Source organism: Phyllostomus hastatus, unplaced genomic scaffold, assembly GCF_019186645.2.
Source record: "Phyllostomus hastatus isolate PE091 unplaced genomic scaffold, TTU_PhHast_1.1 phas_scaffold_442, whole genome shotgun sequence".
Classification (NCBI taxonomy): Eukaryota; Metazoa; Chordata; class Mammalia; order Chiroptera; family Phyllostomidae; genus Phyllostomus; species Phyllostomus hastatus.
In genome coordinates this window covers 3,519,910-3,541,999 of record NW_025334030.1, presented here as the reverse complement: position 1 = coordinate 3,541,999, position 22,090 = coordinate 3,519,910, and the positions used below count along the sequence as shown (strand labels likewise).

The 22,090-nt window shown below is 56.3% G+C and overlaps 1 protein-coding gene across 2 annotated transcripts in view; it reads left to right on the top strand.

Annotated features, from left to right (window-relative positions):
- The window catches only part of MGRN1 (mahogunin ring finger 1), a 48,286-nt gene extending 26,530 nt beyond the window's left edge, over positions 1-21,756 (top strand). The window contains exons 6-18 of one of the 2 annotated variants that reach the window (XM_045820893.1): positions 1,791-1,857; positions 2,695-2,744; positions 4,944-4,991; positions 6,290-6,358; positions 7,336-7,495; positions 9,613-9,722; positions 11,981-12,046; positions 13,656-13,882; positions 14,876-14,993; positions 15,348-15,393; positions 16,989-17,087; positions 18,408-18,452; positions 20,096-21,756. In XM_045820893.1, coding sequence (XP_045676849.1) covers positions 1,791-1,857; positions 2,695-2,744; positions 4,944-4,991; positions 6,290-6,358; positions 7,336-7,495; positions 9,613-9,722; positions 11,981-12,046; positions 13,656-13,882; positions 14,876-14,993; positions 15,348-15,393; positions 16,989-17,087; positions 18,408-18,448 — 1,101 coding nt within the window. In that variant the 3' untranslated portion in view covers positions 18,449-18,452; positions 20,096-21,756. The remainder of the gene's footprint in view (positions 1-1,790; positions 1,858-2,694; positions 2,745-4,943; positions 4,992-6,289; positions 6,359-7,335; positions 7,496-9,612; positions 9,723-11,980; positions 12,047-13,655; positions 13,883-14,875; positions 14,994-15,347; positions 15,394-16,988; positions 17,088-18,407; positions 18,453-20,095) is intronic. The other variant, XM_045820894.1, reaches the window with a different exon arrangement.
- Positions 21,757-22,090: the final 334 nt, after the last annotated feature.

Genomic DNA, 22,090 nt, shown 5'->3' with positions numbered 1-22,090 from the left:
AGTTCAGCCCCGGCGCAGTGGGACTGTCAGCTGCACTGAGGCAGCGCCAGCTTTGAGTGCAAAGGAGAGAGACAGTGCAGATCACTCAGCAGCTTCTCAGCACTAAGTCGCCCAGATCAGCACCAAGGATTATATACACTCCAGCAGCTGACTGGACGAACAGGGCCCAAGATGCACAAAACTCTGCTCCTCATCCAGCTCTGTCACCTGAACAACTCCCTCCTTGGCTTAATTACAGCCTTTGGAAGAGCAGCACCTGTGCATCACACCCAGCATCATTGTCAACAGGGTGACTTTGGGATGGTCATTGGCAAGATGGCTCCCTGTGCCCTGACTCAGAGTGGGAGGAATAAGCTTGCAGAGGGACCCTTGTCCCCCAGACATGTAACTCCTGTCTTAGGTGATCACCTGACCCTAGAGTCATCTCAGAGCAAGGCATGAGGGCAGAAAGGAGGTCCCTCCCTTCTATAAGGCCAGATTTTCATGGTACAGCCTTTTTACCCTGAAGCTGTGGAGAGCATGAGGCCTGGCTGTGTCTTAGGTGGGCCTGGTTATGTCCCCCCCTCCCCACATGTAGCTCTTACACAGATGTCTGCCCAAAGTCCTGTGTTCCAGGGGTCCAAGCCCTGTCTGTGTCTTTTGGCGAGGCCTTCCTTGGCTTCCCTGGCTGGTGCTCACTGCATGCTCTCCTGGGCACCATGCTCAGAGCCTGGCATCAGACACAGCTTTTATCCCTTTTGCAGTTGGGGGAACTGAGGCTTGGGGCAAGTGCCTCTACTCCAGCAGTTCTGAGTCTGTCCCAGTGCCTGACCGCTCTCCCTCCCCCTCCCAGTCCTGTTTCCCACTGACAGCTCGGGACCCACTGGCACTTTCAGGGCCTGCCCAGTGCAGCCCCTGCCGTGGGTGTCCTCCGTTGGCTGCCTCTGTCCTGTGGGCTCTGTGTGACCTGGTCCACAGCACCCACTGGTGAGCAGATCTGGAGACCAGGCCCAAGCGAACGTATGTGGGGAGGAGAGTGGCCTTCAGCCTGAGAGCAGCCAGGACCACAGGGCTGAAGCTGGAAGGAAAGGAAAAGGGACAGGCAGTTTTTTCTTGAGTTCAGACCAGCCATATGGTCTCCTTTGCTTTCCCTTCTGTCTTTGGTTGTGGCCATACCACGTCCCTTTCTTCAAAAGGTGGAACAGAGTTCCCACATGACACAGCGCCTCCCCGCCTGGGTGCGCCAAGGAGAATTGAAAATGGGCACACACAGGTGTGTGTCCAGCAGTGTTCATCATGGCGCTGGGTGTGGCGGCCAAGGGGGAGAGCAGCCCAGGTGTCCGTTGAGAAACGACTGAATAAACCATGTGGTCTAGCCATGCAGCAGAATTTTACCCGGCCTTGAAAAGGAAGGAAGAACTGACATACTGTCACGTGGGTGCGCCTTGAACACACAGTGAGTGGCAGAAGCCAGGCACAACAGACATGCTGTGTGATTCTGTTTCTGTGAAATGTCCAGAACAGGCCGTGGGAGTAGTTGCTTAATGGAGACAAGAGTTCCTGTTTGGGACGATAAAAACGTTCTGGAAACGGACGGTAGTGATGGTCGCAGGACCTGATGAATGCACTTAGTGCCGATGAATTGAACACGCATTTGCCATTTTAATCATTTTTACCACAGAGAGGAAGTCAGCCAGGCCTCTGTCTTCCTCACGGTCGTGTCTGTCTGCACAGGCTCTGCTGCAGTGCCATCCTCCCCGTCCCTTCTCCCTCCAGCTCGGTCTGACCGTCTCACCTCCTTTCTCCCTCAGTTGAACTTTGACCTGGACCGGGGAGTGTTTCCAGTGGTCATCCAGGCCATGGTGGATGAAGGAGATGGTGAGCGGCCTTTCTCCTTCATTCTCCCTTCCAGCGTGCGGACCCTGCAGGAAGAATCCACCTCCTGAGGCCCTCGTCCCCTCAGTTAGCAGGAAGGAGTTTATCCGGAATTGATGAAGGGTGTGGGAGCCTTGTGAGCAGGTTTAGGGTCATGGGGCTCAAGCAACTAGCTCTCCATCTCCTCTCTGGGGCTCCCTTGGTGCTTCCCCCACTGGGGTTGTGGGGCCTCATTCCAGCTCAGGAATTCCTGGCCAGCCTGTCCCCCACCCCCAGTGGCAAGGCCCTATGGCAGCCTTGTTTTCACTGCCGTAACAGCAGCTAGACAGGCCTTCAGTTCTGGTGTGCACCCCACGGTGGAATGAGGGAGACAGCAGGGACCCGCAGGGAGCTTATTTGGTAGGCCCTCCTCAGGCCGTTAAGATTTCCTCACCGACCTAGCCAGTCCTGCCGGGTCTCTCTTCCACCTCTGTGGACTTCAGGCCTCTAGCCTACGGTGTGAAATGTGGAGCTCCGCCAGGTTGGGCCGGTCCTCAGGCTCACTGGTGGAGTCTGGCTCCTTGGCCCTGCCTGAAATGTCCCTCCTGTGCAGAGTGAGACAACAGGTGCCAAGTCAGCCTCGAGCAGTTAGCTGCTGCTTTGGAGGAGGACTGAGGTGTGAGCCAGAGGGAGGCAGGAACCCCTGGGCAGAGGAAGGCAAGATAAGGAGGAGCCCTCCAGAGGCTTGAGGCCTGCAGGCTGAGAGCATGGGAGAGCATCTGCTGAGAGGAAGGAGAAAGAAGCTGGGGGTCGGGGAGCAGGTCAGCGCTCTGAGTGCTCTCTCTTCTCTCTCCTGGGCAGTTGTAGAGGTGACTGGCCACGCCCATGTGCTGTTGGCTGCCTTCGAAAAGGTAAGTGCCATCCTGCATCTTGACCTGGGAGCTATGGGCAGAGAGGTGGTGTTTTGAGACCAGGAGTCTGGGGATCATGCCAACCCAGGGCACATGGAAGTTTCTCCAGTTGGTCCTGGCTCCAGGGGAGATGATGCGTCTCAGGAGGCTGGGCCTTCAGGTCTAGCATTACCATCAGGAGGCTTTTTAAGGGTTTGCGGTATGTGGTGAGGTCATGTTTTAGGGAGGCCAGCCCAGGAGAAGTCCCTATAATCTGCCAGCACAGGGGCAGGATGCCCACGTAGAGGGCTCTGGTCAGACCAGCTTTCCTCTGGGATTTAAAGGGATCCTGCAGGGACACCTGCTCCTACGGCCGTGGCCCTTCCCACCAGACCCAGGATTCTGGGACTCATCAGAACTTCTCAGTCCCCATCTGGTCCTCAGACATTCACAGGTGGCCCTGCCTTGCCTCCAGAAGCGTGCATCACCCTGGTCACCTGGGGCTGGGCAGACCTCCCTCCCCACTGGACCTTCCTGACCTTTGGACAGGCATTTGTTGAACTCATCTGAGGGCTGAGGGCAGAAAGGCGCCTGGTTTGTCGTATCCTCAGCACAAAGTCGGTGCCCAGTGAATGCTGGTTGGATGGACGAGGACCATGCCTCTGTGGGTGGTGGAGGGAAAAGACACCCAGTCTCTGCTGAGGGCCCCAGCTGGGGATGCCCTATGTGTAAAAGGCCATTTACATGAAAGGATTCATTTATACTACCTTTAGCTAGTGTCAACATGTATTTAACTTAGGTGTTTGCCACTTCTTTCCACATAGACTCACGTCCTCAGGCTGTGTTTACAGGATGCATTGGTGGTTAGGATGGTCTGCCTCCCCATTGTCTCTGCGTTAGGACAGTGCTGGGTCTAGAGACAGTCGCACTTTCCTGTCACTCCTGGTCCTGGGGCCAGACAGTTCTGTGTGTCCGTCATGCTGCGAGTGAGTGCCTGGCTGTGTTGGGACAGGGTGCCTGCTCACCAGGACCCTTACCGGAGGTAGTGGGATGTGTCCTGTGTTTGAAGACGTCGTGCCTGCCACCCCCTCCCCGAAGTGCTCTGTGACATGGGTTGGCCTCTGCAGTTGTATAGTGTTTTCAGCTCCACCCTGTGGCCTACATGAATGAGCATCAAGGACTGCACAGGGAAACCAGGCTCGGGCTGCTTATCCTGCAGCTCCCACCACTCCTGGGCATCCTGCTGACCTCCAGCGTCTTCAGCTAGTGTGTGTCTGCAGCCCCAAGAGCCCTGAGTGCAGAGCCTGGCCCATTCCTGTGGTCTGGGTTGTCCAGGGGCCCCAGGAGTCATTGTAGCCGGGCCTGTGACCTTTCTGGTCTGTTGGTCCTGTGATTTCCTTGGCCTCCTGGGGCTGAGGTGGCACCGTGTGCCCTGGGCAGAGATTGGCCCTCTGCTGCTCCAGTTCTGGGATTTCCAGCTCTGCCCCTCAAGCCTGGACTGTTGGAAAAGATAGTAACTGTTGACCCGTCTGCTTCTCTGGCCAAGGTGGATGGGCCGTCTCTGGCAAACATTGTGTGCTTCCAGTTTAGTGCCCAGTGACAAACCACATTATTTTTGGAGTCCAACGTACTAGAAACTTCTGTAGGAGCCCATCAGCTTTACCAGAAAATGCCAAGTGCTAGTCTCGGTTAACTCAGGACAACTGGCATTGTTACAAGATCCCAGATCTTGTACCTTAGTTAACCTCATCCACACTGCGCAGTATGTCTGCCCAGATACCACTGAAGGCATTTGCTCTCTTTTGTTCTGTTTTTAGGCCTTTGTATGCATGCATGTACACATCCTGTGCTGCGTTTGTGACGAGACCAAGCCCTTTGAGGACTAGATCTAGTGTCCATTTCTTGCTGTCCAGGTGCTGCTGCTTGCCATTGGGGAAGCTCTTGTCCATCAGAACTTGACTAATGGTAGTAAACTTGAGTGTGCCTGAGACCTACCAGGGAGAGTTTGGTTTTGTAGGTCAGGGTGGGACCAGGAGGCAGTATCTTTAGAAGGTTCTCTGGGTAGTGCCGAGGCCAGGTCAGAGGCCACATCTGAGAAAAACTGGCCTGGCTCTTTTAGCTCTTTAGTCTTCACGTGGTCCCTTCTGTTTCTAGCCGTGGATGTGGAGTGACCGAGCAGTGCCGCGCGCCGAGTTAACCTCTGTGTTTCTCTTCCTGCAGCATGTCGACGGTAGCTTCTCTGTGAAGCCGTTAAAGCAGAAGCAAATTGTAAGTCTGCCAGCGGAAACGTCATGAGCCCTTTTGATTTAAAAGAGACACCCTGACCTCCAGTCCAGTGGTCTCTGTGGATCAGTCTCCCTTCCCCTCATGGTTGCTGTCGGGGCAGCTGATGACAGGCCTGCTGACTTGTTTGTCATTGCTGTGGCTCCGGGAAGTCAGGGTCAGGGTCGTCAGGTGCATGCGTGTGTGCTGCACACCCACCACGTGCAACAGCACTGACTGTTGTAGCCCTGGATCTTGTCCACTGTGAATACAGTAAGCTTTCAGTAAACGTTTGCTGAGTGAATGAACGAGTGTATGAATGGACAGAAGAAGGAAGAAAACAGGAAGCTAAGACTGCAGCCTCCCTTCCTCCTACTCCTTACAAATTACAGAAAATACCTCAGTATGGGGCAGAAAGGGATTTACTTAATATTTGAGGGGAGAGATGGCACGTCCTGGAACGAATGGGAGATGGAGAGAAGTGCGGCTTCTCCGGGGTCTGTAACTCCGTGGTCCCCCCGCCAGGATGGGTTGTTCCTGGTGGCATCCACACTCTGACAATTTAGGGGGTGGGTCCCCTGAACTGTGTCATGTCGGATCTTGATATTCAGACTGACTTTAACAATGGCCATGGTGGGGCCTGTTTCCAAATCTGTAATTATGCTATCCTTGTATGTAGCTGATCAGGTGTATAAGCCACAGCCCAGGAATGATGTTGGTTAGTTTTTCAAAAGAGGGGTAAGGCAAACTCTGCCAGATCTAGCCCCTAGAGGTTGCATGAGGGCCAGAGACCCTAGTGATAGTCAGGGCACTTGTCCTGGGGGAGCTGGCTGGCAGGACTGTAGCTCTCAGAAGGAGTGTTTGTGGTCCGTAGAACTGCCGGAAACACAGAAGCCCAGACCACTTCTGAACGTGGCCAGCATGAGGCCTGAACCTGGTCACGCTTGTGGGGCTAGTGATGGGTGGGTCTGAAGTTTTTTTCTCTAGGTAAGGGACAGTAAAGGCTGTAGAGGGTATGGTTTCTAGGTCCATGTGGATCTTGGCTTCAGGCCCTCTCTGGAGGACAGGACCACCTGGGCCCCAGCCTTTCTGCCCATGCGAGTTGGGCTGGGCAGGTAGTAGGTTCTTTCTAACCCTGTCCTGGCATTGGACCCGCTCCCTGAGGTTGGAGCAGAAAGAATTTCCAACTATGCCTGCTCCCGGGACCCGAACCTGGCAGTTGAGAGGTGGTATTAGGCCAGGTGGGTGTGGAGGAGCCCTTGAGTGGGGGCCGGCAAGTGCCCAGATACCTCTCTGCTCTCCAGGTAGACCGGGTCAGCTACCTGTTACAGGAGATCTATGGCATTGAGAATAAGAACAACCAGGAGACGAAGGTATGTACTCACGGTGAGCATGAGCCAGCACCCCAGGCTGGCCTCATTCCCCAGCTTTCCTCCCGCCTGCACGGAAGTAGGCTGGTGGGGGTGACTTGCCTGGGGTCCCCCAGCCTGCAGGTTGATAAGCCAGTTCCCTTCCACACCTTTTCCTGGAGGCCTTGGGACCCCAGATTCCATCATTTTTTCCTTAATTTTGAAAAGAGTTAACAGGACATTTTGTCCTTTTTTCAGCAAATTCATTGGCTTGTTACCATGGTTGTTGGTGCTGGCTATGAGGGCAGCCAGGGCATGTGGAGTCCCTTCTTGCCTGATTGGGCTTCACCGGTGCTGCCCTGGCCTTTCTGTTCTCACCCAGCGGCTACGCCTCGCTGCGCCCTGCCGTCTGGCTCCTCCCTAGACTGTGGTTCTGTGGGGAGAGGGATGCTCGTTTGGGAGCTCCTGATCCCTGGTGTAGTTTGTTGCTCTCTCTTGATCTAGATTTTACTTGATGGAAATATTTTAAAGACATTTCTGAGCAAAAAACTAGATTTGTCTGTTTTTTTTTAACCAAGTAAATGGGTACCTTCCAGAAGATGTTTTCCATAGTGTTGCGTCTTTTCCACATTTTTTTGTTTCTGAGGAATAGAAATAGACCTCAGTTCCTTGATTTTTGGGGTCTATGTAGGAGTGTGTTGGTGGGGGTGGGGGCTACAGATTCTCCACTTAGCTGTGGGGCTAGGGGTAGCTTGGGCTGGATCTGAGCCTGGTGCCCAGGGAGCATGACTCTGGGCTGAGTCTACTGAGGTGCCCAACTCTGTGGTGACCGTCCTGCACCCTTTAGGGCTTCCCTTTGCCACCACAGCAGTCCCCAGGGGAAGTGGGAGATGGCTAGTGGGGCAGCCAGGGGCAGGAAGGCCTCCTCCCTGCTCCTTAACTGGCCCCCAGGCTCCGGCTCTCAGAAGGCCGCTGACCCTCAGACCCTCATTGTCCTACAGCCTTCGGACGAGGAGAACAGTGACAACAGCAATGAGTGCGTGGTGTGCCTATCAGACCTGCGGGACACGCTGATCCTGCCCTGCCGCCACCTGTGCCTGTGCAACTCCTGTGCCGACACACTGCGCTACCAGGCCAGCAACTGCCCCATCTGCCGGCTGCGTGAGTGGGGGCCCTGCACCAGGGCAGCCAGGGGTGCGGGCTGGGAGTGACAGAGGCTGTCAGCCTCCCACCTGGTGCACGATGAAGTGGCACCTGGTATTTGGTGTAGGTGGTTCACACCCTCAGTAGCTCTGTGGGCGTGTGAATGATCCAGACCCTCAAAGGTCTGCCTCCAGGACATTAGACGTTCAGAACGGCCAGGACAGGCATTCCGGGGCAGGTGTTTGCAGTGACGTTAGAACTGGACAGAAATTGATCAGTGAGTCACATCTTTATATCAAAGATCACGTGGAGAATATTTTGATCGAGAATTACAGTGAAATGAAAGGGGCGATCAAGGAATTAAATTTGGTGTTCTGGAGCACTCCAGACATTTTTTAAAAAAGACTTGGTGTATTTATTTTTAGAGAGAGGAAAAGGGAGGGAGAAAAAGAGAGAGAAACGTTAATGTGCAGTTGCCTCTCGTATGTCCCTCACTGGGGACCTGGCCTGTAACCCAGGCATGTGCCCTGACTGGGAATTGAACCGGCGACCCTTTGTTTTGCAGGCCTGCACTCGATCCACTGAGCCACACCTGCCAGGGCCATTTTTCCCCCCAGTCAAAAGTCATGACATTGGTTACAAGCCTGAATAAAATATTTGTGTTCCAATAGAGTGACTAAACATTCTCAGGGCACAGTCCTGCTGGGTCAACATGAGAGTTAAGTGGGCAAGGAGAGTGCGTGCCTGGGGGAGCTGTGGGGCATTTTATTTAGGAGGCAGATGATGACTTTCTAGAAATTGTGGTCTTTCTGCCATTTCACACATTGGCTACTAAGGTACCACCTCTAAGCTCTGAGCCAGGACATGTGGTCCCGAGCTCTCACACTTGCCCTGTCACACTGTCTTGGGGCTCAGAGGAAACTGCCCAATGTCATAGCTAGTAAGGGGCAGAGGTGTAGTTTAAACTGGGTCTGACCCAGAGCCCACAGTCCTGCCTCCACTACACCAGCAAATCACAAGGTTGTCCCCCTGGCATAGCCAGGTTGGCCATCAAAAGGGTGTGCAGGTGCAAGGGTCGTGGGGCAGGCTGGGCATGTGGCAGTGGAGGATGAGGCTGTCTGCTCAGTGGGGCGGGGTCCAGAGCCCAGGAGGAAGCACCAGACTCGATAGGATGCTGGGGGCTGTGTGCTGGGCCCGGAGGGATGGCAGCAAGGCTCTGCGCAGCCTCCTTGGAGAATAGCTGGGACGGCAGTAGCCTGTCCTCTCTTGAGGGATGTGTTGGGAGCAGAGGAATGGGAAAGCACAGCAGGGAGGCCATGGTGGGTGGCCGGATCCTGGGCTGGAGCTGAACTCCAGCCTTCCCAGCTTGCTCTGGTCTTCTGGGCGTCGCCCAGAGGCCCGGGAGCAGGGGCCCCAGGGCAGGTGTTTGTGGCACTCGGGCTGGCCAGTTGGGCCAGGGCCATTGTCCCTGAAGCCTTCAGTGTGGGGCCACTGCTGTCAACACTCAGTGGGGACTCAGTGGTCCTTCATCTGATTGTGGGGATGTGCTTCATACACTTGCGATTCGTGTGTGTTGTGTGCGCTTTTCACTGAACTGTGTCTAACAGACACTGCACTTCTGTTAGTGAAAGTGACGCTGCCAGGTGACTCATGATCTGATTTATTTTCCCAACTCCGCGGTCAGTGGTCGGTGTCTGTGCTGCTTCTGGTTTTCCCGGCACAGACGTGCCATCATGAACGTTCACGTACGTGTGCCTGCCTGCCTGTCGGCCGGTGTGACTTGGAGGAGGAGGCGTGTGGTGTTCAGGGCTCACCGTGTGCTTTCAGCTGGTTGGCAGGTGTGACTCAGAGGCACGTTCATGGTCTAGTGTGACAGGCGAGAGGCTGGCTGCTTCCTGCCCGCTGCCCCCAAAAGCTCCGTTTATGCATGGGCAGCGCAGTCCTGGCTTCTGTTTCCCTTGGGTTGGGGTGGGGGCGTTTTGTCATGATTCTGTTCTGCCTGAATCGTAAACGTGGCTTGTCCTGGGACTGCTGTGGCGTGAGTGGGTGGCCAGTGTCCCCAGAACTTGGAGGGTCTCAGTGGTGCTAGAACTGCCTGTTCTTTGCCTGACATCCACCCCTCCCTTCTGCCACAGCCTTCCGGGCCCTTCTGCAGATCCGGGCAGTGAGGAAGAAGCCAGGAGCCCTGTCCCCTGTCTCCTTCAGCCCTGTTCTGGCCCAGAGTATGGACCATGACGAGCACTCTGTAAGTGCCTCTTCCTCCTGCACCGGGGGCGTGGGGGTGGGCAGAGGAAGGACTTGGAGGAACCCCTGCTACTGTGCAGGGCCCGTCAGGCGCCCAGACACTGCAGGGCCTGCCCTCATGTTAGGGCTGTGTCTGGCTCCCAGAGGGGCTGGGTTGGTCAGGTGGCTGGGAGGAGGCTACCTGGGCCCTGCCCTCAGAGCACAACCTGGCCAGGACCAAGACCATCTGGCTAGCACCTCCATCTGCCGGCTCTCTGGGTCTTTGTCCTCATCTCCCCAGCATGGCTCGCAGGTGGCTGTGAGGCCGAGTGGGGTGGTCCAGGTGGCTAGGATTGCTGGCAGTGGCATGTGCCCCTTCATGGAGCTTGAGCCCCAGTGTCTGTCACCGTTACCCCACCAAGCCAGACAGCCAGGGGCACTCTGTGTCTTGGGAAGTGTGGTTTCCTTCCGAGGGTGGCTGTGACATACCCTCTCTGCATTCTCTGCCCACCTCTCTCCAGCCTGGGCACACAGGAGGGCACCTCAGCGACTGTCCACTGCCCTTGCTCCCTAGAGACGATGAGCTGGACCTTGCTGCAGGCAGATGAGGGGTGTTGGACTCTGGTCTCAGGGACCTGGAGGGAGAGATGGGCAGAGACATGATGAGACTTAGAGAGGCAGATGTGTAGAGGCAGAACTAGAGAAGCAGAGAGGCAGAGATGGATGGGCAGAGAGAAGCGGAGGGGTCCAGAGATGGGGAGGCAGAGAGACAGAGAGGGAGCGGGAGAGAGAGACAGACGCAGAGACACAGCAGGGAGTAGTCAGCAGGGATAACAGTGAGAGGGACATACTTAAGAGATGGCCAAACAGAGAGGAGATGGAAAGAGACATGGAGAGAGAGAGACAGACAGACGGACAGAGACGAGGATGGGAGTAGAAAGGAGAGGCTGAGGTGGACAGGTGGGGGAGGAAGGACCAGGGAACAGGTGTCAGGCAAGCCTGGGTCTCAAGCTCCCAGGTCCCCGCTGGCCGTGAATGTTATCAGCTGTAAGTCCATTTTCTTGGCTCCCAGCTGAGGTTGTTGGGACCCAGTGATTTCTAAAGGCCCTGCCGACTCGGAAAAGAAGAGGGGACCCGTGCCCTCTGGATTGGCGCACCCACAAGATGGGCTCCCGTGCTGGGCCAGTGGGCATGATGTGTTTGGTCCATGTAATGTTTCTGAAAATTGGGTTAACGTTTAAAAATTTGCAAATTTTCTTTAAAACTCAGCTTCTCTTTCAAAATCTGGAGGTGTGGTCTTGAAGCTGGAGCAGAAGTAAGGCTGCCCCCCCACCCTGGGGGTGGGGCAGGCCCTCGTCACCCCTGCTCTGGCAGCAGCCACACCGTCCAGTTTGCCTTCTGGGCCCTGTCAGCACCGGGGCCTACAACTTGGAGACTGGGCCGACCACATACTTAGCATTGGACTTGGTTAGGGACACTGCACACTGTTTCCAACAACTGCCTTTTTGGGAGACAGAAAAACAGCAACAGCATCTGGGTGGCTTCGCTCCTAGGAAGTGAGGGCTCTTTCACAAGAGGGTGGCTGCCCAGGTGGTGGGTAAATTGTGGCTTGTGTGTCCCCTCCCAGTTTCTGTGTGTCCCTCTTATCCAGAGAGCCGAGACACAGCCCACGGTGCAGGGCGGGCTGGGGCCTGGGTGGGAGCCTGTAGCGCCTTCCTCTCCAGAGTTGTTCTCTGTCCTGTTCCCTGTACCAGCCATTTCCACGTAGTACCTGAGAGAGCCCAAATTCGGCATTTCTTCTAATGAATTCGTTAAGTCATCACAGAGTGAGGTGAATTGGGGCTGATTTTTCTGCCTAGCTACCATTAGGGTGTAGAAGTTGGCAATAAGTTTAAGAGGCCAGGTTAAGCCTCACAGAGGTGCTCGGGGCCTGTGGGTCCCTCCCTCACACCCAGCCAGGCCCCCTTGTGTCCAACCACCCTGCCCAGGACCTGCTACTCCAGGTGACCCAGACTGTGGGTGGGCACTGAGGGTGGGGACGGGCTGTACCAGCAGCATGGCTCCCAGAAGCTGCATGGTTGTGCAGGCCCTGCCCAGCAAGGCCCCCGAGGCCAAACCTGTGTTGTGGCAAGGTCCCCATAGTTCACATGCACATTAAGTTTGTGAGGTGCTGGCTGACGGCACTCCTAGAAGCCAGCACACCAGACAGACACCATCCAGCCAGCTCCAGGGCCGTCCGGAGGGTAGTAGTTGTAAAATGTGTGGTTTTTATTTTGACAGTGTCCCTTTAAAAAACCAAAGTCGCACCCTGCCTCACTGGCCAGCAAGAAACCTAAAAGGGAAACTGTAAGTGTGTTTGGCCTTGTGGCCACATCTCTGCCCTTCGCCCTGATTATTAAGCCAATGACAATTATGGGAAGTCATTTTTACCCCACGCTGATGCTTTTGATGAATTTAATCTGTCAAATCCACTCTCCCCAGTCCCGACGTCTCTGCCTAGGAAAGGAGTTTTGCGGAACAAGCAAAGCTCAAGGTCTGTCAGCAAAAAGCCAGTCTCTCGATCCCTGCTGCCGGGCAACGTACCGGCCTCAGGCCGCCCCTTCCCGCCAGCTCTGCTTCTGCCCGTGGTCCCAGTGCCCTCGTTTCCCTTTTTTTCTTGCTGGCAGTGGAATGATGTTGGAGGTGGAACTAACGTGGCTGCTAGATTTTGCAAACGGCACTCCTCGCGCTTGCTTGTTATCCTGCACCTCTGCCCTCTACCCCTTGGGTTTTATTTCTTTGTACCAGGGACTTAATTTTCTTGCATTTTCCCGCATCTCAGGGAGCAGGCTGGGACCGGACAGCGCATGGCAGCCGGGCTGGGCCTGCGGTAAAGCACACAGTGGACATCACTGGAGAGTCAAGCTAGAGACAGATGTTTTCCTTTTCTTGGTGGGCAAGGGGGCTCAGAGTAATTATTTACCTTTAAACTGAAGGTAGTAGATTGGGAGCAAATGCAGGGCACCACTGGGTCAGGTGACCTGGGGACCTGGGAGGTGCTCTCTGAGGACAAGAGGCCCCACCCTGGTCCTCTGCTTCCCCTGTGGTCCCAGCAGTGCTTCAGCACCTCCCTGAAAGGAGCCTTCCTTCCAGCCAGTCAGTGGGGGTTTCACACACGGGGAATACTTCGGAGCGTTGGCCCTTCACCTCATCTAATGAGAGTGAGGGCAGGTGGCTGCCCTGCCCTACAGGGGCCCAGCACTGACGGGGCCCAGCACTGACGTGCCCCAGCACTGGGGCATCTCCCTTCACCTTTAACCCTAAAGCAGGACTCAGCCTGTTGATGTGATTCGCTCCTAGCAAAGGGGAAACAGGTTCTGAACCAGGGGGCACATTAGAATCACCTGGAGCACATACTGCCCCTTGGATGCCTGCCCGCCTCAGGTTCACAGAGGATCTGAACTTGGGTCCCATGTCTCTGTTGTCGGGCAGACTCCCTGGGGACCAGTCCCCCTTGCCCCCTGGTCTAGAACACTTTTGGTTCCCACTGGTGTCTCTCACCTCTGGCATGGCTTTGCTCTCCTCCCGCTCCTCTCTCTTACTAACCCTCTCACCCTCCAGCCCTGCCAGGCAGGAACACAAAGCTGTCCTTCAGGGGCTGTCTGAGGCTTGGGATAGGGCTGGCTCTTCCAGATGCCCTCTCCACCTTCATCCTGGACATCACGTGGGGCGTTTGGGTATCCAAGGTTGTGTGCTGCAGCTGATGGCTCGGGAGCCCTGGGTAGGATGTCTAATGCTGCTCTGGAGTTTTTGGCACCCCTCTGGAGGAGGGAGGATTTAAGTCCCTGGAAGGTGGAGCAGGCAGGAGATGGTGAGAAAGCAGGTTCTGGGAAACAGAACATCTCTGGGGCACAAACCCCAGGCGGCGGGCAGGGAGCCTGGCCAACCCATCCCTCACCTGCTCGTGTCCCCTCAGAGCACCGACAGCATCCCGCCCGGCTACGAGCCCATCTCCCTGCTTGAGGCGCTCAACGGCCTTCGAGCCATCTCCCCGGCCCTCCCCTCGGCTCCCCTTTATGAAGAGATCACCTACTCGGGCGTCTCAGATGGCCTATCCCAGGCCAACTGTCCACTTGCTGGACTTGATCGAATCTTGGAAAGCAGCCACCAGAAGGGCAAGTCAAGGAGCAAATCCCCTGACAGGTGAGGCCGGTGCCAGGATTCCCTCTGGGGAAGGGTGTCTGGGAACTCCCACCTGCTTTGTGGGCCAGGGCAAGGGAGGCATGTGCTAGGAGATAAGCAGTGCAAAGCAGGTTTATTTGTAATTTTAAATAATTTTATAATGCATTGCGTTTGGTGATTCTCCAGAACGAGTCACGAGACCATTGTGGTTTGGGCTCGTGGCTAAGGTCGATCACAGCAAAGGCAGCGGGAGGAAACTGCATGCGTGGAGGCCAGAGGCCCCAGTGTCCTTCCTGCCTGAGGCCACACGGGAGCAGCAAACCCCAGGAGCATGCGTGCTGTCTCAGGCCAGAAGAACTGTTTGTGTTTCTGGGGATTGGTCACATGGGCTCATCCTGTGGTGTGACCAGTGATGGTGCCAGAAACCCAGCCTTGGTGAAACCAGGTGCATGCCCTGCGCCCTGTTTATACCAGACAAGCAGGATCGTCATCACTCACATAAGGAACCTCCGAGGGCCACATGTCCGGGCCCGCCAAGGGTCCATCGTGGCTCCCTGGGACACTTGCTAGGCTCAGGCAACCAGCCCTGCCGTGTTCCCTCACACATGTGCTGGTTTCTAACTAGAAAAGTGTAAAAAAGGCAGAGGTTCTATAAAACCGACCACCATCCCTGTGACCTACAAACATGGCAGAACCACCACAAAGATACACAAAGAAACATGGGAATCTCTCCTGCTGCTTCCCACACCCAGCCTCCTGCCCCAGGGGTTAACTGTTACAGCTCTCGTCCTTTTGGAAATTAAAAAGCCACGTTTAGGCCTCTGCCAGGGTTTGGGTGGATATCTGGCAGCTGGGACCCCTGCTGGCATTCTGCTGGTGCCCGCCCCTCCCTGGGCGCAACTGCCCTGCAGCCCCAGGTGCGCATCTGTGAGCTCACCCTCACCTGATGCTGGCTTTGCTGGGGTTGGCATTTCTCATCCACTTGTCTTTCACTCCCCTCTTCTCTGCCTCCAGCACCCTGCGGTCCCCATCATCCCCCATCCATGAAGAGGATGAGGAGAAGCTCTCCCAGAACTCGGACGCCCCTCCCTTGCTGAGTGGGGCTGGGCTGGTGCTGAGCAGCTCCCCAGAGGTGAGATCCCGCCTTGGCCCACCCTCCTCAGTCCTGCCCACCTGAGATCTGAGTCCCCACTGCTTGCCTGTTGACTTTCGAGACCTGTTTCATGGTGTGCCCCAGGCCTGCCCTGCCACTCCCTCATTCAGAGGGCTTGGCCCGGCTGTGACTTCCCTCAGCCTTAGCTTCCTCATCTGTGCGGTGGGCACTGGCAAAGGGGCTGTGTGTGAAGTGCCCAGCAGACATGCCCTGGACTGGCAGCTGCAGCTCACCCTGCACCCTCCCCGGCCTACCTGCCGCCTGATCCCGGGTGGTTGGCACCAGTCCTGGGTCAGCACTGTAGCTCCAGACTCACTTTCCCTCGTTCTCTAGAGTTTCCTCACGGAGGAGGTCGATGAGAGGTCGTCGTTAAAGCAAGGTAAGCCCTCTCTTTCCTTAAGGTCAGGGTTCTGGTACTCTCTGCCTAGGCGGGGCGGGGGCCTCCGGCCCAGCTCTCCTAGAGGTTTCTCAGTGAGTCGTGCTGCCCTCCTGGGAACCGCGCGTCGGTTGCTGCACGCTGTCTTGGAGGACAGCCTGCCGCCGCCCAGCGTCCGGTAGTAGTGATCACTTTATTTCCCACTTGGATCACTCTGCACACAGCTCTCCACGGTTGTCCTTTTGTACGTCACCTGTCCTGGCCTTGGGCTGCACCCATCCCTTGGGGTTTTGTCCTGCCAGTGCCTGTGGAGACCCAGGACCTCTGTGTGGGCCTTGGGCCTGGCACAGTCGATGGCCCGGGTGTGGGCACAGGGTTCAGCTATGTCCACGCCTCCCGTGTTGGGGTGAGAGGGCTTGTACCTCTTTTGGTGAGGTGGTTTAGCACGTATGGGAGTTAGGTCCTAGGTGCCCATCACGTGTACCAGGCTCTGAGTCAGGGATGCCCCTGCCTGATCTCACAGTGGTTGTGGGGCATAATGAGGTGCTTTGCTTTGCCGGCTGGGGAGATGCCATCTGTCACTGCCCTGGTCATTTCTTCCTGGTGTTGGACAGATGAGGAAACAGGCTCAGGGTTGGTGTGGGGGAAGGCCAAAGCCACTTAACTTAGAAGTAACAGAGCTAGGAGGTGGCCCTCGCTGGCTGGCTCCCAAGCCTGCAGTCTGATAAAGCCCCCCAAATAACCCACAGATGCCCCCTTGCTGTGACCCCTTCTTGCTGGGGCCCCTGGCCAGCATTGCACTATGGGGACCCGTATCCCTCCCAGGAGCAGCACCCCCCTATACATGGGTGGGGCCTGTCTGCAGGCTGCTGGGCCAGGGCCCTTGGGTGTGGGGTGTGTGAGTGCTGGGAGGAGGGGTTTCTGTTCCCGGAAGCACCGTGCCTTCTCTTGCTGGCTGGCAGGGTGCAGGCATCCCCTCTGCCTCTCAGGCCTTGGCTCCCCCACCTCCCGGGGGTTGGCTTTGTCTCGCTTGTGCAGTGTGTGTGCTGGGACTGGGCAGCTCTCTGCTGTGCCCTGTCACAGGGACCAGGCCCCTTTCTGCAGGAGAGACCTCCCCCACGAGGACGCCCTTGGCAGCACTGGGAGAAGTGCGGGTCCGAGACTGGGTGCTGATGTGTGAGTGGGGCAGCCACACCCAGAGGGCCCCCCACTGGACCACCCACACAGGACCTGCTGCGAGTGTGTGTGGACCAAGCACTGCCTCCCTGCCTGCCCATCCAGAAAGACACATGGGACAGTTGTACCTGTTACCGTTTTATCTTGTTTTTTAAAGTTGGGCACGTAATTTTTTAAGATAAAAATAAAACAAAAGCCCCATGCTAGGGGGTGCAAGAGAAGGAAAGAGGAAGAAGAGGAAACATCTATCTCTGAGGTCCTGGGGGAGCAGAGTGGGAGTCGGAATGAGGTCTTGGCCAGAGTGAGGGCCCCTAGTGGCTGTAGTGCCCTTGGGGGTGAGAGATGGGCTCCGGGCTCTCAGCCAGAGGGAAGGCTGGATCCACCCCTGCCTGCGGGTCCCTGACCTGCTCCCTCCTCTGCAGGTAGCTGTGTGCCCTCCATTGAGAACGTCCTACAGGATGGCAGCCTCGATCCCTGTGGCTGCTGCCAGCCTGGTCCACCTACTGACATCTACCTTCCAGGTACTGGCACTCAGCCTCTGGGCTTTGGGGGCCTGCTAGGCCTGGGGCGGTGCTGTGACTGTCCCCATGGGTCTGGGGGCATGCTCTGACTATTGAGGGAGGGGCTGACCCGTGGGAACCCAACCCCTTTCCCTGGCTCTGAGCCACACTCCTTCCATCAACCCCCAAGCCGGCTGATTTTCCACAGTCACCCCTTCTGCAGCCGCTGGCTCTTTGGGCAGAGCCTGTGCCTGAGGCCCCTTGGCACCCCAGAGCCAGCTCAGCCACACGAAGGCAGGAAAGGCTGTGTGTTTAAGGACACGGCCCTTTTCCCTGTCTGCCTCCTGCTGTTGCTGTATCTTCTTCCATGGCTCTGGCACAGTTGGGCCTCTGCCCTGGGAAGCTACGAACAAAGCCACCTTCCTGCCTTAGGCTTGATGTGGGCCGCCACTTGCCTGAGGTCCCTGATGAAACGCTGCATCCCAGGTCAGGGTGAGGGGGGCAGGCTGGGTGCTAGGTGCCAGTAAGTCTCGAGGCACCTGGGAGTGATCTTGCTTCTCCACTTTCCTGAGGCCTCTGCCCAGGCCTTTTGGCCTCAGCTTCTCTGCTTTTGGCTCCTCTGGGCCAAAGTCCTCAATGTCAAGTCCTGGGTTCCAAACATGGTGGATGGGAGTTGGGGGCGCTCTCAGGTGCTCATGGTGGCACCTGCTAGGATGCCATCTGAGGTTCTGGAATCAAGATAAATAGCCACGTTGCCACCAGAGAGCCTGACTCCTGCCACATTCCTGGGGAGCCCCTGCAGCCACCACTGCCTGGTCCCTGGTGACCTGGCCCAGGCACTGGGGAGCTCTAACATGCTTTGGTTGGAAGGGCCTCTTGCCCCCGACCCTGGCATCTGGAAGAGCAGTGACCTGTGCAGACAGAGGGTCACCCACTGTGGGGAAGCAGGGCAGCTGTTGGTTCAGTGGCACCTATGGGCCTGCCCATAGGGACACCCAGGGGCAAAAGCATACCTTTGAGTAATACAGAATTCCAGTAAGTTCTTGCAGAGGACTTCAAGTATTTCATTATGATTCAAATTCTGCCCAGCCCCCACCTCTTCAGTCCTTCCATAGGCTGAGTTCCTCTGCGTTAGAATTTGGCCCAGAACTCCGTTTCTCAGGAAATATAATTTCAGCCTATATCTGTCTTTTGTCTCAGCACATAGGTTGTGTAGGCCTTTCCTTTCCTGCTCCCCACCCCCTCAAGGCAGCCCATCCTAAAGCCAGTGCATCTGTTGTGGAGTGTGCTGACCTGCCTGAGCCGTCGCTAACCAAGCTTCTGTCTCTCTCCTCTGCATAGCCCGGGGGCCGGACTCCTGCTCTGTCGGCATAGAGGAGTAAGCTGGTGAGTGACTGCCGTCATACTCGTGGCAGGCGGCTCTGAGGGGTGTCCTCGGCTGCCTCTTCTTCTCCTGCTCCCTCCATGGGGTTTCCTTCCTATTTTCCAGCTTATTCCAAACCCATGTCTTCCCGTGGGTCCTGGGTCATAGATCCAGAGTTCTCCCAATGCCACTGCACCTTTGCCCCAAAGCCAGAGGTTCTTCTTTCAGGACCAAGTGGTCCAGTCAGGCTCTCCCAGCCTTTAGGGTCCCAGGAACGGACACCCATTCCTAGCTGAGGCCCTGTCATTGCTGCTACTAACCTGTCCCCCACCCACCTCCAGAAACTTCCGGAACACCAGCACACTCTGATGTCAATCTGTGCGGAAGTGCTGAGACTAACTCCCAACCTGACAGGGAGACGCCCTCTACCTGTGACCCGGATTCTTTATAGAAGGCAGTTCCAAAAGCACCATCAAGAAACAGGCCATATGTGTTGGGGACCCCTCCCCCTCCTTCACATGACATTTGTGGTTCTGGGAGGTCTGGTGGTAAAGAACCTGGTGCCTTTGGTGGCCTGGGGTTTCCCAGACGTGTGTAGCAGGGAATGCTCCTGCAGGACCCCTGGCCTATCCTGGTGGCAAAGCCCTGGCAGCCCCCACTGGGAGACACACCCCATGCTGATGTCTGGCTTTCCTTCTGGTCACCGGAGCCCAGGCTTTGCTGTCTGTCCACTTTGATATTTTTCCACACAAACCTCCCGTTTTCCTCGCACATTGTTTCTGACAGATCTTACCATCTGTTGAAACAGGGTGTGGAACTTTTATAAAGTAGGTTCTGGCCTCCACAGTAGCAGATGTTGAGTGTTGCAATTTAGATAAAACTTCCAGAAGTAGGAAACACGGGTCAGATCGAGCTACAGAGAAATACATTTCACCTGCAGGCTGTGTGGCCAAGCTGACTTACTCCCCATAGCCATGGTGCCTAAGAAAACAGTCTGTTTACCTGAGGGTCTGTATCACAGGTGGCCAGAGCAGAAGCACTGCTTAGTTTGCTAATTGAAGACACTCGTGGAGCCCACATTTGGGTGGATGGGCAGGTGGCTGTTCATTCTGAAGCTCAGAAGTGTGCTGGTCCCTCTGCTGCTGCAACCCTAGTCAGGGCCCCCCACACCAGTGCCTGGGGTGAGGGCCAGCCCTGTCCAGGGACAGAGCACCCTGGCATTGGGGAGGCGACTGTGGTAACAACAGGCCCCTGAGGAGGGCAGGCTGGGTTCCTGGGGCTGCTCTGAGCACTTGCTGTGCACCCAGGTTCAAGTCCATTCACCTTGGTCTGGGGCTGACAAAGTCCTACCCTGATCCAGTTGGGAAGCCCTGTAGACAGTGGCTGCTCAGTTTCCAGGAGCACAGTGCCCCTTGAGGGCAGGAGATCCAGAGGTCAGCTGCTCTGTTGCATGGATGCAGCTGCTGCCGGCACCCTGACCGTTCACCCATGGCCGGAGTCCCCGGTCCTCTCTGTGGTCCACCACAGACGCGTATGCAGTGGAGGATGCTGGGTGGCCCTGCCCTCCAGGTTTTGTAGTTGGTGGGAACCCAGAGCCTGGTGGGTGAAGGGAGCAGTTGAGACAGTAGACTTAGCCTGACCCTCTTCCATCTGCTCCCGCCTGCAGGATGGTCCACTTCCATGGAGATGCCCTGAAGCCTCCTCACCACTGGCCCCACCCGGCCTCTGCTTGGTGGCCTCAATTGTGACATCGGGGCCACTGACCTGACTCCACTCTGAGAGCCTGGCCAGGCTGGCAGCATGGAGCCCTCAGCTTCCTGGACTTTGCTGAGGAGCTGTCTGGACCCCAGTGAGATTCCTGGCCTCTCCTGTGTGCACACCCATCACAGCCACAACTCTGAAGGGCCCTGCACCTCTTGACTGAAGAGCACAGTGGACTGTTCCCTCTGACAAACCTTTTTTTCTGTGGTCTCCATATTTGTGAATGGTACCGGATGAAGGACGGCGCCTTTCTGTCTCAGGCACTGAGCTCTGGAGCTCCCCCAATTGCCTTGTCAGCTGAGTAGCTGGGGCTGGGGGCTAGCCGCCCACATGTCCCAGATCGGCTTTATCCAACCCCCCAGCCAGTGGGGGGTTAACACCCTGAGAACTCAACAAATTGGTGGGTGAAGTACCGTCTTCACAGGAATTAGTACTGGGGTGCTTGTTGTCAGGGAAGGAAAGGAAGTGGGATCTGAGTCACGGTCAATGAAGGAAATGGTGCCTGTCCCCTACCCCATGTGCGTGGCCTGGCTGGCACTACTGCTTTGTGCCCTGTGTTACTTCCCCTTCCTGTTCAGGCCCTTCGGTGTGGGTCTGCCTCCGATAGCTCACAGCCCTTCCCTGCAGCCCTGCCCTCTGCGCCACCCAGGTTTCTGCACTCCGGCCAGGTCTGAGTCTGTCTAGGGCAGAGGTGCAGGTGCACAGCCTATTGGCAGCAGTTGGTCTAGTGGCCCCTCTCCAAGCCCTGCACCTTCTCAGAGGTGGCTTTGCACATATCCTCAGACCTCCTTCAGGTGGAGGGCCTTACTTGGCCAGACCACCCACCCCTGGAGGGACTCGAGCAACTTTTCTGCTCCCTCTGTGCCATTTAAATGTCACTTTGTGTTTCTCTTTGATTTGTTTGGTCTGGGACTCCTGTGGTGGGACCTGCTTGGGGGAGTTGGCCTCATTTTTTTTTAAACGATAAATTACCCACACAACAAAAAGGCAGAGGGGGTACCCAACTCTGGTGCAGCAGGGCACAAGCTGCCTCAGCCAGGGACCTTGGCCTGGTGTGTGAGTGGGTCTGTGCAGCTCCCCACCCTGGGATTGGGGTTTGCAGAGGAGCTCACTTTATGAGGAGCTGCCCTGGGAAGCATGATGGTTCTGGTTCTGGGGTGGCCAGCAGCTGTCTACAGGGCATCTGCACAACTGGGGGCTTTGTCCAGTGGGGTCCTCGTTCTCTCTCCAGTTGGGCCTGAGCAGAGCACTGCCTTACGCACAGCTCTTGGCCACGCTCAGGCCACCTTCCCTGGCCGCTTGGCTGTCTAGCCTCCCCTCCCACCTGCTAGTGTGCTAATTGGTGCACACCAGCACACACACAAGCTGGCCATCTCTCTCCTATTCCCCTCATCACCCACCAGCACCCTGGCCTCTCGCCAGCGGTATTGGTGCCAGCACTCTGAAGGACAGGATGCAGACTGCCCTGTCTGGGACTTAACACACGCTATCATTTGATGTATTCTGATGGGCTAGTTTTTGTTCGTTTTTACTGTATATTTATAGTAATAAAATCATGCAGCATTATCTTGTCCACTCCTTTCTCTGTGCATAGCACTGCAGGGCCTCAGTTGTTTCTTGATCAGGAGGCAGTACTTCTACATCAGTGAGGTCTGACTCCAGGAGGGAGTGAGGGACACCATGTATGATGGTGCTGGTTACTCTTGTGGCTATTGTGCTGATTCTTGGGTTGGATTGAATGGTCCTTGGGGGTTTGGCTCAGTCTTCTGGGCTGATGGAGAAGGAACCCAGGGCCTCCAGGGTTTTGAGGGGCTGCTACAGTGTCCCCATCTGAGTTGCTGATTCACCCTACAGATGTTGCCTGAGCACCTACTGTGTGTCAGCAAAAGGCAAGATGGGC